The sequence below is a fragment of the Gekko japonicus genome, unplaced genomic scaffold, assembly GCF_001447785.1.
Source record: "Gekko japonicus isolate JY-2015 unplaced genomic scaffold, Gekko_japonicus_V1.1 scaffold1137, whole genome shotgun sequence".
Taxonomy (NCBI): domain Eukaryota; kingdom Metazoa; phylum Chordata; class Lepidosauria; order Squamata; family Gekkonidae; genus Gekko; species Gekko japonicus.
Genome location: NW_015175393.1, coordinates 488,135 through 499,220, shown reverse-complemented (window position 1 = coordinate 499,220; position 11,086 = coordinate 488,135). Strand labels below are relative to the sequence as shown.

General features: G+C 47.6%; 1 protein-coding gene across 1 annotated transcript; it reads right to left on the bottom strand.

Annotated features, from left to right (window-relative positions):
• Positions 1-256: 256 nt before the first annotated feature.
• On the bottom strand, positions 257-10,905 carry ADIRF (adipogenesis regulatory factor). The gene is made up of 3 exons (XM_015425661.1): positions 10,757-10,905; positions 3,229-3,291; positions 257-497 (listed from the first exon to the last, which is right to left on the bottom strand). Exons 1-3 carry the CDS (start codon positions 10,815-10,817, stop codon positions 370-372), a joined length of 252 nt encoding a protein of 83 aa, XP_015281147.1. The 5' UTR covers positions 10,818-10,905; the 3' UTR covers positions 257-369.
• Between the last annotated feature and the right edge of the window lie 181 nt (positions 10,906-11,086).

Below are 11,086 nucleotides of genomic sequence, written 5' to 3'. Positions count from 1 at the left end.
AGTTATGACTTGCCCAGGGTCATCCAGCAGCTGCAAGTGGAGGAGTGGGGAATCAAACCTGGTTCTCCCAGATTAGAGTCCACACGCTTAACCACTACACCAAACTGATAAAGGGAGCTTCAACTCTAGAAAGCGCATATTTCAAAAATCTTGTTGGACTGTAAAGTGCTACTGGACTCAGATTTAGCTCTGTCTAAAACATGCATTTCAGCAATGAATTAGAAAAAGTCTTAAGATTTGCAGTTTTACTTTTAATGAATGTGTAAAATGCGTATCATAGTTGAACAGAGAAGGATTTCCATTGCATTAAAGAGCCTGCACGTTTATATATATAGTTGCACAGTGGAAGAAAAAGATCACAAGAGTGGGTTAGGTTGGAACATCCTTCTTCTCTTCGCTCAGTCCAAAGCTCTTCCCCCAGGCATTTACCTGGCTTGTTACATTTTGTACAGCCTTTTCACCAGCATCTTGAGCAGATTTACAGGCATCATCCAGAGCTTCAAAACAAAGAAGAACCGTTTTGATTGTTCAGACAGTGAAGCAGCATTTCAGCAGCAGTTTGCATATAGAAAGACTCCTGTGTGATGAACCAGCCCAGTGTCTAAAAGAAACTTAATGTGTAGAACTTAACTGTATATGAAAAGGGGCTGCTCACTCAGAAATGTTGGGCTGGATCCAATCAGCTTTTCTACTACTGAAAACAGGTGTATGGGTCGGTCTATGTATGGGTGAGGGAGCTGCGGTGGCTCAAGTGGTTAAGACGCTGAATTGCAGTCTGTGGAAGGTCGGTAGCTCAGCAGTTTGAGACCTGAGTGTGCCACATGATGAAGTGAGCTCCTGTCTCTAGTTCCAGCTCCTGCCAACCTAGCAGTCCGAAAGCAAGAAATTGCAAGTAGATAAATAGGTACCACTGCAGTGGGAAGGTAACAGCGTTCCGTGCGCCTTGGCGTTTAGTCACGCCGGCCACATGACCACAGAAATGTCTTCGGACAGCGCTGGCTCTTCGGCTTTGAAACGGAGATGAGCACTGCAACCCTAGAGTTGGATTCGACTGGCTTTCGAGCAAGGGAACCTTTACCTTTACCTATGTATGAGTGTGAAAGCTGTTGGGTAATGAAAAAAGTGACGGGAAGAAAGGGTCATTTGAAATGTGATGTTGGAGGAGAGTTTTATGGATACTGTGGGCCGCCAAAAAGACAAGTGGGTTCTAATCAAGCCAGAACTGTCCCTCGAAACTGAAGCAACTGAACAGAGACTGTTGTACTTTGGTCACATCATGAGAAGACAAGAGTCACTGGAATTTATTTATTTATTTATTTATTTAATTCCATTTCTATCCCACCCTCCCCGCATGCAGGCTCAGGGCGGCTTACAAGGCACAAGTGCTATAAAACCAAATACATTAAAAACAACATAAGTTAAACAGTTCACGACTCACAAGATACATGGAGGACTAAACTTACACTTTCTCCATTACATGACAGGAAGAGGTCCGAGATTGAAATCAGAAGGGAGAGGGGCGGCCTAAGCCATGTTGTTCCAATTTCTCATAGGCCTACCCTGACAGTCCTGATTCCGCATATATGCGGTGGTGGTAGTGGCGGCGGCGGCCCCTATTCAAAAGCCTGGCGGAAGAGCTCCGTCTTACAGGCTCTGCGGAACTGTAAAAGGTTCCGCAGAGCCCTGATCTCCTCTGGGAGCTCATTCCACCAGATAGGGGCCGCCACCGAAAAGGACCTGGCCCTTGTGGTAGCTAGCCTAGCCTCTTTTGGGCCCGGGGTCACTAAACGGTGCTGTGACCCCGACCGAAGTGCTCTTTGGGGCCTATATGGGGAAAGGCGGTCCCTCAATCCTGCTAGGAAAAGTTGGAAAGCAGCAGGAAAAGAGGAAGACCCAAAGTGACATGGATTAACTCTATCAAGAAAGCCACAAAGGCCCTCTGTTTGCAACACCTGAGCAAGACCGTTAATGATGGGACATTATGGAGAACGTTAACTCATAGTGTTGTCAAAAGTCAGAATCAAGTTGACAGAACTCAACACACACACAGCATGGGTCTCTTTGGTCCATCAAAAAGCTTTTTATGGATCATGACTTGTACTGCATAGTTACAGTATTTTTATTTACTTTAAAAAAAAATTATTCATTTAAAAATAATCATTAACAACAACATCAAAAGCCTGAAACAAGCAACACAAGATATAAGGATCAAGTAGCCTCAAAAGTCTATTATGTAACATTAAAAACTCTTTTAACATTTTTGAACATTTAATGACCAATAATGAAGAGTATGAAGTGCTGGTAATTATTCTACCTCCAGAGGTCGATTTGGGGGGGATCGCAGTTTTCCCCGGTGAGGTGCAGAGGGGTGGGGCACACGATGAAGCCCCACCCCCTGCTTCTGGCCGCCCCACTTCCAGCCCTCATTCAGCCAGGAGGAGGCAGGAGAAGAGGGAGGGTAAGTTGCTTCCTCCCGCGCCTCTCCCCACCCCTGCCTGCCTGGGGCCAGGGAGGGCCTTGGCGGGGCTTCCTCGCACTCCCGCCGGCCTTGCAGGTCCACCGCCGGGCCCCTGATGTCAGGGGGTGTGGCATATGCTAATGAGTTATGCTAATGAGTTCCCCTAGCTCTTTTTCTACAAAACAACCCCTGGCTACCTCTGTCAGAAAAGCGAGTGTGAGGACTAGATTAGAACTGGATCTTTGATGCAGAAGACTTTTGTATGTATCTCAAGAGTGTACAATACAGAGCTAGAAGAAAAGCCAAGAAAGAGTAAGTAGTAGTAGTGGGAAGAAGTTCAGCTTCTGTTATTTACTTGATAGCCCACCTTTCTCACGAAGTCTCAAGGTGGACTACAGAATAAAAAATAATCATACAGCATAAGACATCCAGTGAGCGATACAACTGAAGGAGAATGTGAGGAGAAGTCAGCTGGACCCAGTCTGTTAGTTCCCTTGAACTTTGCAAGGGTAGAATCTGGAATTCACTGTATTTTTATCCTCCCAGTAATAGTTACTTGAAGACAGGTTTCCTGCTCAGGTTGATAAATCTGATTCCTCTAGTTAGGCGGTGTTTCTAAGATTATATACCCTTACTAGAAGAGCCTGGTCTTTGGAAGGAAACCACCAGATCCTCTTCCCTTGGTATTTAGGTGTGTTAGATGCCTTGCATACTTTTCAAAGAGTCAAGAATTTACCAGATTATGAAGTAGGATGCCTTGTTCCGCTTACCTTTCTGACCAGCTGCCGTTGCCTGGTCTATTGTTTGCTGCATAGCCTGACTTGCTGAATTAGCTGGAATTACACAAAAATAAGTGAACGAAAATGTTAAGTTCTGATTCCAAAGATCACTTTTATGGAACAGATACAGTAATAACGAAGCTCTTTGGAAAATAAAGCTACTTAGCATGAAAACGAACAGTTATCACACTGCCCTTTTCTGTACCAGTTCTGCAACAATTATAAAGTATGCAAATTGAATTCATGTATGTAGAAACCTCTTATGTAGTTCTACGATGTTTACTAGCTAGTGTAAATCTGGATTTTCTTGGGCGTCAGGGCCCACCTCAGCGATTCAGTTTTACTTAACCATTCTTCAAGTAGTATTTCCACATTCCCAAGCATAACTGCCTAATCGTGTGATCTGGAAAACGTCTTGATAGCTGTGCTGCTCTGGAAGCTGAATTCAGTACAGTACCATATTATGGTTCTTCCAGATCTCTACATGTACACAACCTTGGTACTAGTAGAAAAGAGCGAGAGTTCAGTAGCACCTTAAAAACTAACAACATTTGTGGCAAGGGATGAGCTTTCACTGCTCACTTCCTCAGTCCAAAGAAAAGTACACGCAGCGGGGTAGTTGGAAAGAAGTTCAAATTTCCCTGGGCATTTGGCAACCTCCGTCTACATAAGGAGTATGGGTTGGATCCAGGGGCTTCCTTCTATTAAGAAGGTTTCCTATGTCTCACAATTTTCCTGGAAGCTCTAAAGCTACGTTTTGTGCCAAGATTCCAAACGCTTGAATGTCAAACTCCTGAAAACCGAAGAATAGAGTTTTCCTTCAGCTCTCTGGATCTCTTACTTAAAGGTCAGAATAATTATGGGGTTGGGACGTTTGTTCTGCCGTGAAGGAGGCAAAATGAGTCTTTTGTCAATTATAAATCAGTTTGGTTCCCATACTTCATGTTAAGATGCTTCATGGTTTTGTTTCAATAACAAATTCATAGTATCTCCCTGCAATGCCACAGAGCTTTATTTTCTGCACTTTTTCAAACCGTAAAATAGGGTTGCCGAGACCCTCTGGCGGAGGCCATTTTGTTGCTTCAGCCCTCACACCGTGCCAGAATTCCAAAGGTTCCTGTAGACTTGAAAAAGTTGGGGACCCCTGGTTTGGGATGTACCATGGTAATATCTGAAGCAGCTCTAATTTGAATCCTGGCCTCCTACAACCAAACGCTCGGTGTACTGCAAAGAGTTATGCAAACATGAGCGCTTTAACTCTCTTTCAGTTGAAGTCATATGTACATGTTTTCTTTATGAGTTACAATCATAGATCAGTCACGATTGACACTCAGAGTTATCACCACATTTGCAAGCAATAAAATTTCCAGGCAGCCTGGCAGGCTGATTTCAATAGTAAAGTAAAGGTAAAGGTCTCCCTTGCTCGAAAGCCAGTCGAGTCCGACTCTAGGGTTGCGGTGCTCATATCCGTTTCAAAGCCGAAGAGCCAGCGCTGTCCGAAGACGTTTCCGTGGTCATGTGGCCGGCATGACTGAACACCAAGGCGCACGGAACGCTGTTACCTTCCCACCAAAGTGGTACCTATTTATCTACTTGCAATTTCTTGCTTTCGAACTGCTAGGTTGGCAGGAGCTGGAACTAGAGACGGGAGCTCACTCTGTCATGCGGCACCCAGGTCTTGAACTGCTAAACTACTGACCTTCCACAGCCTGCAGTTCAGCGTCTTAACCACTGGAGCCACCGCAGCTCCTCTATTTCAATAGTAGAGACAATTAATAAGAAGACTTGACTCGCTTCGGCAGCACATATACTAATGTTTACATGTGCAGATGGCTTCACTGCCATCTTGTCTTTCACAATGCCTTTGGAAGAGCAAAGAATGCCCCTTTGTTGCCAGGGGACAGACAAGCCAATCTTCATTCCCAACGCTTTCAAAAGAATGTTCTACGGTCAGGAACATATTTTTCTAGCAAGGCTTCTGGGCTTTTAATAGCTGCATGAGAAACAAAACCTCAGCAGGGGAAGTGTTCTTTTTATGTCAGGGTTTTTTTTAAAAAAAGTGTTTTGGATCTGGGAAGCTTAAACCCTTCTCATTTTTTTTAAAAAAGAGAATGTCTTGTACAAGGGGGAAGCTTATCACACACGAGTATTTTTTTAGGATTTCTCAAAAAGAACCATGTAATCAAGCTGGTTTTATACTTGAATCCAAGAAGATTTTATAAGTATCCTGTATGATGTCATAGTCTATGAAATCTAGCTAGTAAACCATGAATTGGAGACCAGCTTGGGATGCCCGCTCCAGGTTGGGAAATACCTGGAGATTTTGGCAGATAATGCTATAAGGTCCACCTCCCAAACCAGCCATTTTCTCCTGGTGAACTGAACTCTGTCACCTGGAGATCAGTTATAATTCCAGGAGATCTTGGAGGTTGGCAAACTTAGGTGGGACCTGGGGATCCTCTGGAATTACAGCTCACAGCCAGACCACAGAACTCTGTTCCCCTGGAGAAAACGGATGCACTTGAGGGTGGACTCTATGGCACTGTACCCCACTGAGGTCCCTGTCCTCCCCTGGGAACCCTACCCCCCATCCCCTGCCGTTGGCTGGGGGGGGGACCTGGTAACCCTAGTACCAACTCTTTTTTTTAACCAGAGATGTGCATGGGGTTATAACCAGTGTTCCCTCTAAGCTGAGCTAGCGTGAGCTAGCTCACAGTTTTTTAGCCTCCGGCTCACACATTTTTGTCTTAGCGCAGGAAGGAGGACTCCAGAGCAAGCTAATTTATGCAGTAGCCAAATCGCTCGCTCACAACTTTAATGCCAGTAGCTCACAAAGTAGAATTTTTGCTCACAAGACTCCACAGCTTAGAGGGAACATTGGTTATAACCAGTGTTCCCTCTAAGCTGAGTTAGTGTGAGCTAGCTCACAGGTTTTTTTTAGCTTCCAGCTCACACGTTCTTGCCTTAGCTCAGGAAGGAGGGCCCCAGAGCAATGTTCCCTCTAAGCTGTGGAGTCTTGTGAGCAAAAATTCTACTTTGTGAGCTACAGACATTAAAGTTGTGAGTGAGCTATTTGGCTACTGCATAAATTAGTTTGTTCTGGAGCCCGCCTTCCTGAGAGAAGACAAAAATGTGTGAGCCGGAGGCTAAAAAACTGTGAGCTAGCTCACACTAACTCAAGCTTAGAGGGAACACTGCTCCAGAGCAAGCTAATTTACGCAGCAGCCCAATCGCTCGCTCACAACTTTAATGCCAGTAGCTCACAAAGTAGAATTTTTGCTCACCAGACTCCACAGCCTAGAGGGAGCATTGGTTAGAACAGTATTTGGTCCTTGAATGCTGCTGAAGCCATAGAAGTGACTATGCTCCTGTCTGCTACTGCAAAAAGCAGATGTTTCCCAATGAGCTGCATGACGTCTAGGCCAGAGGTGTCAAACTCATTTGTTACGAGGGCCGGATCTGACATAAATGAATGTCACTTTGTCGGGCCGGGCCATGTGTGCCATAAAATGTAATGCCAGGTACCGGAGATATAAACTGTATAAAGGACAGCAGCTGGTGAGCTCCGAGTTGGTGTACCCTCACTGCACGGAGGTGCCAAGGAAAACCCATATGAACAGACTGGAGAGCCAGCGGTGCAGCACTGGGCAGACGCTCCCACGCTGCTTGACTGCTGCAGACGAGGTTGTTCTGCTATGCTGAAGCCACAGTCAGAGTGGCTTCAGAGCCCACTCCCCCCTGAACAGTCTCCTGTTCCCTCCCTTGCACTAGTTGCTTGCGGGCCACATAAGAGCCCTGGATGGGCCTGTTCCGGCCCCCGGGCCTTGTGTTTGACACCCCTGCTCTAGGCCTTTAAGGGAACCTGAGTGTCAGCTAAGCTGCCATGAGTAGGGAGAGACATTCTAATTGTTATGCATTCCTTCCCATGCGCTTAATTGCTTACCAGCTGCAACGCTTATCTGTAAAGAGGTACTGGAGGAGTGTGGTGTCTACCTTTCGTGGGATCGTTCTGGTTCCCAGCTTTTGCTACCGTTAGAGACTATTCCCGTCTCCCGCGCGCGGGAACCCATCTAATTGGGTGTTGCTTAAGGGGGGTGCATACGAATGCCCTATAACCTATTATGCGCATAGGTAGCCCGCCATTCCTAACAGTGTTCGTGTTATTGCATCTATGGCTTTTCAATAAAAGTAAAACCTTCCTGGAAGCGTGTACTTCGTTGTTTTGCTGTGGGTCCTGACACTGAGTGAGTAAACACATGTGATGGGTGCACACACGCACCGGCATCACAGTGGAGTGGCTCCAGCCATCTTCTCTCCTGGTGAAACAGGAAAGAGGGGGCTCTCCTTTGCCTCCCCCAAATGCTGCGTGGACTTGCATGGTTAAAAGCCACGGGGAACAGGAACTGTAGTAAGGAGAATGGGGTGAGGCGGAGCAAAAGAAGAAGAAGCTGCCCGGACTGAGCTCAGTACCTTTAGCTGCTTCCACCGTCCAATGCATACGGCTGCCATCTCTGGGTTGGGACATAGCTGGAAAATTTGGAGGCGGAGCCTGGGGAGGGCGGGGTTGGGGGAGGGGAGGGACCTCAGCACAGCCTAAATGCCCCAGGGATCACTCTCCAAAGCAGCCATTTCCTCCAGGGGTTCTAATCTTGGCTGCCTGGAGATCAATTGCAGCAGCGGGTGATATCCTGGTGCCGCCTGGAGGTTGTCAACCCTACCAATGCACAAAGTTTACAGATGGTACAATCCACCATTCACCGATGGCTCTTGGTGGTCATCATGATGAATGAGATTCTGAGCGGGATGCCAAGAACAAGCTAGCTTTGAGTCCAGTAGCAGCTTGGAGACCCAACCAGAGTTTCAGGCTGTGAGCTTCGGAGTGTCAAAGCTCCCTTCCTCAGACATGGTGGAATAGAAACGGAGTCCTCCCATCCACGTCGGAAGGTGGGAGGGCTGTTGTAAAGAATGTTTGCAAAGGATGCGGAAGTAGAGAGTATATTGTAATCTGCTTGCTTCGAGGAAAAGGGACATGCTTGAGGGTAGAAAATCAGCATCAGCAGTGAGGGAAGAACCAGGGCTATTTTGGGGCAGGAACGCACAGCAACGGAGTTCCGGCTGGCTTCAGAGTTGGCCACGCCCACTACAGCCCAAACCTCTGCATGCGTGGCTACAGAGGGAAGGCCTGGAGAACGACTCCACCGGCGACTCCGAGGTGGGTGGGCCAGGGGGCCCCTGGAAGGATCGGGGAGGCATTTAAATGCCTCCCCGTGCCTTCCCCAGCCTGTCCAAAGGCTGGCTTGGCCAGGCTCCCCACAGCCGTGGGGTGCCCGGGCAAGCCAAGGGAAGGCAGTTTAAACTGCCTTCCCTTCAAGTGGGGGCTTGGCCGGGCTCCCCACAGCCACGGGGCACCCGGGCAAGCCAAGGGAAGTCATGGGGGGTGGCCTGATATGGTAATGAGCTGCATTGTCAGGGGTGTGGCCTAATATGCTAATATGTTTCTGCTGTTGGGTGTGGCCTATTATGCTAATGAGTTCTTGCTGGGCTTTTTCTACTCAAAAAAGCCCTGGTAAGAACCCTGTTATGAATTATCCCACCACAGATGCTAATTTTCTACCCCCAAGCATTTGACTCTTGAAAGCTTACACCTTGAAACTCTTAAGTTGCTACTGGACCCAAATCTAAAGGTTCTTCTGCAGATCTGCACAGCTGCCCTATGAAACCATCGGCAAGAACAAGCTGTAATTTTTCCAGTTCCCCCTCATGGGCCATATCAGTCATTTTATCCAGTGTTTGAAATCTTACCTTAGAAACACGCTGACAAAAAGGATGCAGAGGGACTTGCAAGCAATGCTCCCTCTAAGCTGTGGAGTCTTGTGAGAAAAAATTCCACTTTCTGAGCTACTGGCATTAAAGCTGTGAGCGAGCGATTTGGCTACTGCATAAATTAGTTTCCTCTGGAGCCCTCCTTCCTGAGCTGGGACAAAAATGTGTGAGCCGGAGGCTAAAAAACTGTGAGCAAGCTCACACTAACTCAGCTTAGAGGGAACACTGCTTGCAAGGGTTCTGTATTAGAGTTGCCAACCTCCAGATGGGGGCTGGCGATCTCCCAAAATGACACCTGATTGCCAGATGACAGGGATCAGTTTCCCTGGACAAAATGGCCGCTTTGGAGGATGGGCTCCTTGGTTTTGTACCCCACCGGGGTCCCTCCCCAAACCCTTTTCTCAGGCTTCACCCTCCAAATCTCCAGGGATTTCCCAACCCAGAGTTGGGAACCCGACTTGCCATCAGTCATAGAAAACATAAAATACTAGTTCAAAACTGGTCTTAGCCCAGTTGCTTCCCCCCCCCCCATAAGTTTTGTCTAAGGAGGGTTTTTGAAAAGCAAACGAGAGAGTGATCACACGTGAAGCCACAGAGAGGTCTTTTACTCCTGGTGCAAGAGGAAAAATGCCAGCAGACTTCCCCCCCCTGCATTGCAAACCGCCCCTGCCCCCAAATTCTTCCCTCTCCTGTGTAGTAGCTACGACCAGGGGTCATTTCCTGCAGGAGCGCACAGGAGCGGAGCTCCGGCAGTAAAGAGCCCAGGGGGCGGGCACATGCAACAAGCCCCAGGCCACAAGGAGCAAGAAGCAGCCAGGTAAGTTGCAGAGCCCCCCCCCCATCCAAATAGTCTAGTGGCACCATTTAGACCAAGTTTTATTCAGGTATAAGCTCTCCCTCCTCTGCGAGGACAGATCTGCATGTCCCCCCCCCCAAATAGCTAGCAGTCCAAAACAGTCCACTGGAGCCTGAGCGGTGACACCCTTCTGGTGATGGCAGGGGGTGTGGCACATGCAAATAAGTTATGCTAATAGGTTATGCTAATGAGCTGCTGCACCTCTTTTTTTACGAAATGACCCCTGATAACCAGTAATAGAATGGCACCAGTTCATAAGATAATTCTATCCTGAAGGATCTGGTAAGATTAGGGGGGGGGGGAGACAGATCCTTTGTTTGTAGAATGGTGTCCAAAATATAAGAAAAAATTAATGATAAAATCAACATGTTATATAAGAGCTCTATGATGTTTAACATGAAATTTCATGTTAAGGAAGGCAGTTACTGTCTATGCTTTTATGCTATGCTAGGTTGGATTTCTACCCCGCCCTTCACTACCCGAAGGAGTCTCAGAGCAGCTTACAAACTCCTTTCCCTTCCCCTCCCCACAACAGACACCCTGTGAGGTAGGTGGGGCTGAGAGAGCTCTGATAGAAACTCCTCTTTTTCAAGGACAGCCCTTATCAGAACTACGGCTTGCCCAAGGTCATCCAGCAGGTGCAAGTGGAGGAGTGGGGAATCAAACCCGGTTCTCCCAGATCAGAGTCCCCGCACTTAACCACCACACCAAAGGGGCAGGGAGTGGGGCTGGCTGAAAAGATTACGAACGCTTTGGTGCTAAAGCTGGGTCAGGTGTGAAAACTTTGCAGAGGGCTAGTTATAAAAAGTTACAGAGAGAGGGAGATGGAATGTCTTTTACCTGTTTCCTGGGCTGTGTTTCCCACCTTCGTTGCTTCCTCCGCGAGGTTCAGCTTAAACATCTTGGGTGGGGTGTGGATGAGCCTCTTCCTCCTCCTCTATCGCTAAACAACAGCTCTGTTTTGCAGCTCACAAAATGTGTGTGGTCTTTTATAGGCAAAACTCCTCCCAGCTGGGATTGCGGGGGGGGGGGGGGGGGGGGGGGGGCAGCCCAACAGAGCCTGTTCTGCACAACCGACTCCAGACTTCAAAAGCAGTGGATGGGATGTTTGGAATTACTGTAGTCCCCTCCCTAAGGGGAGGTGTGGTTTTTGGATTTTTCACGATGCCG

Bases quoted from the DNA above. Each gene is read 5' to 3' on its own strand.
- ADIRF (XM_015425661.1), bottom strand. From the start codon at position 10,817: ATGTTTAAGCTGAACCTCGCGGAGGAAGCAACGAAGGTGGGAAACACA. The intron at 3,292-10,756 runs GTAAAAGACATT...GTGTAATTCCAG, and splicing joins AAACACAGCCCAGGAAACAG to CTAATTCAGCAAGTCAGGCT. The intron at 498-3,228 runs GTAAGCGGAACA...TTTGTTTTGAAG, and splicing joins AACGGCAGCTGGTCAGAAAG to CTCTGGATGATGCCTGTAAA.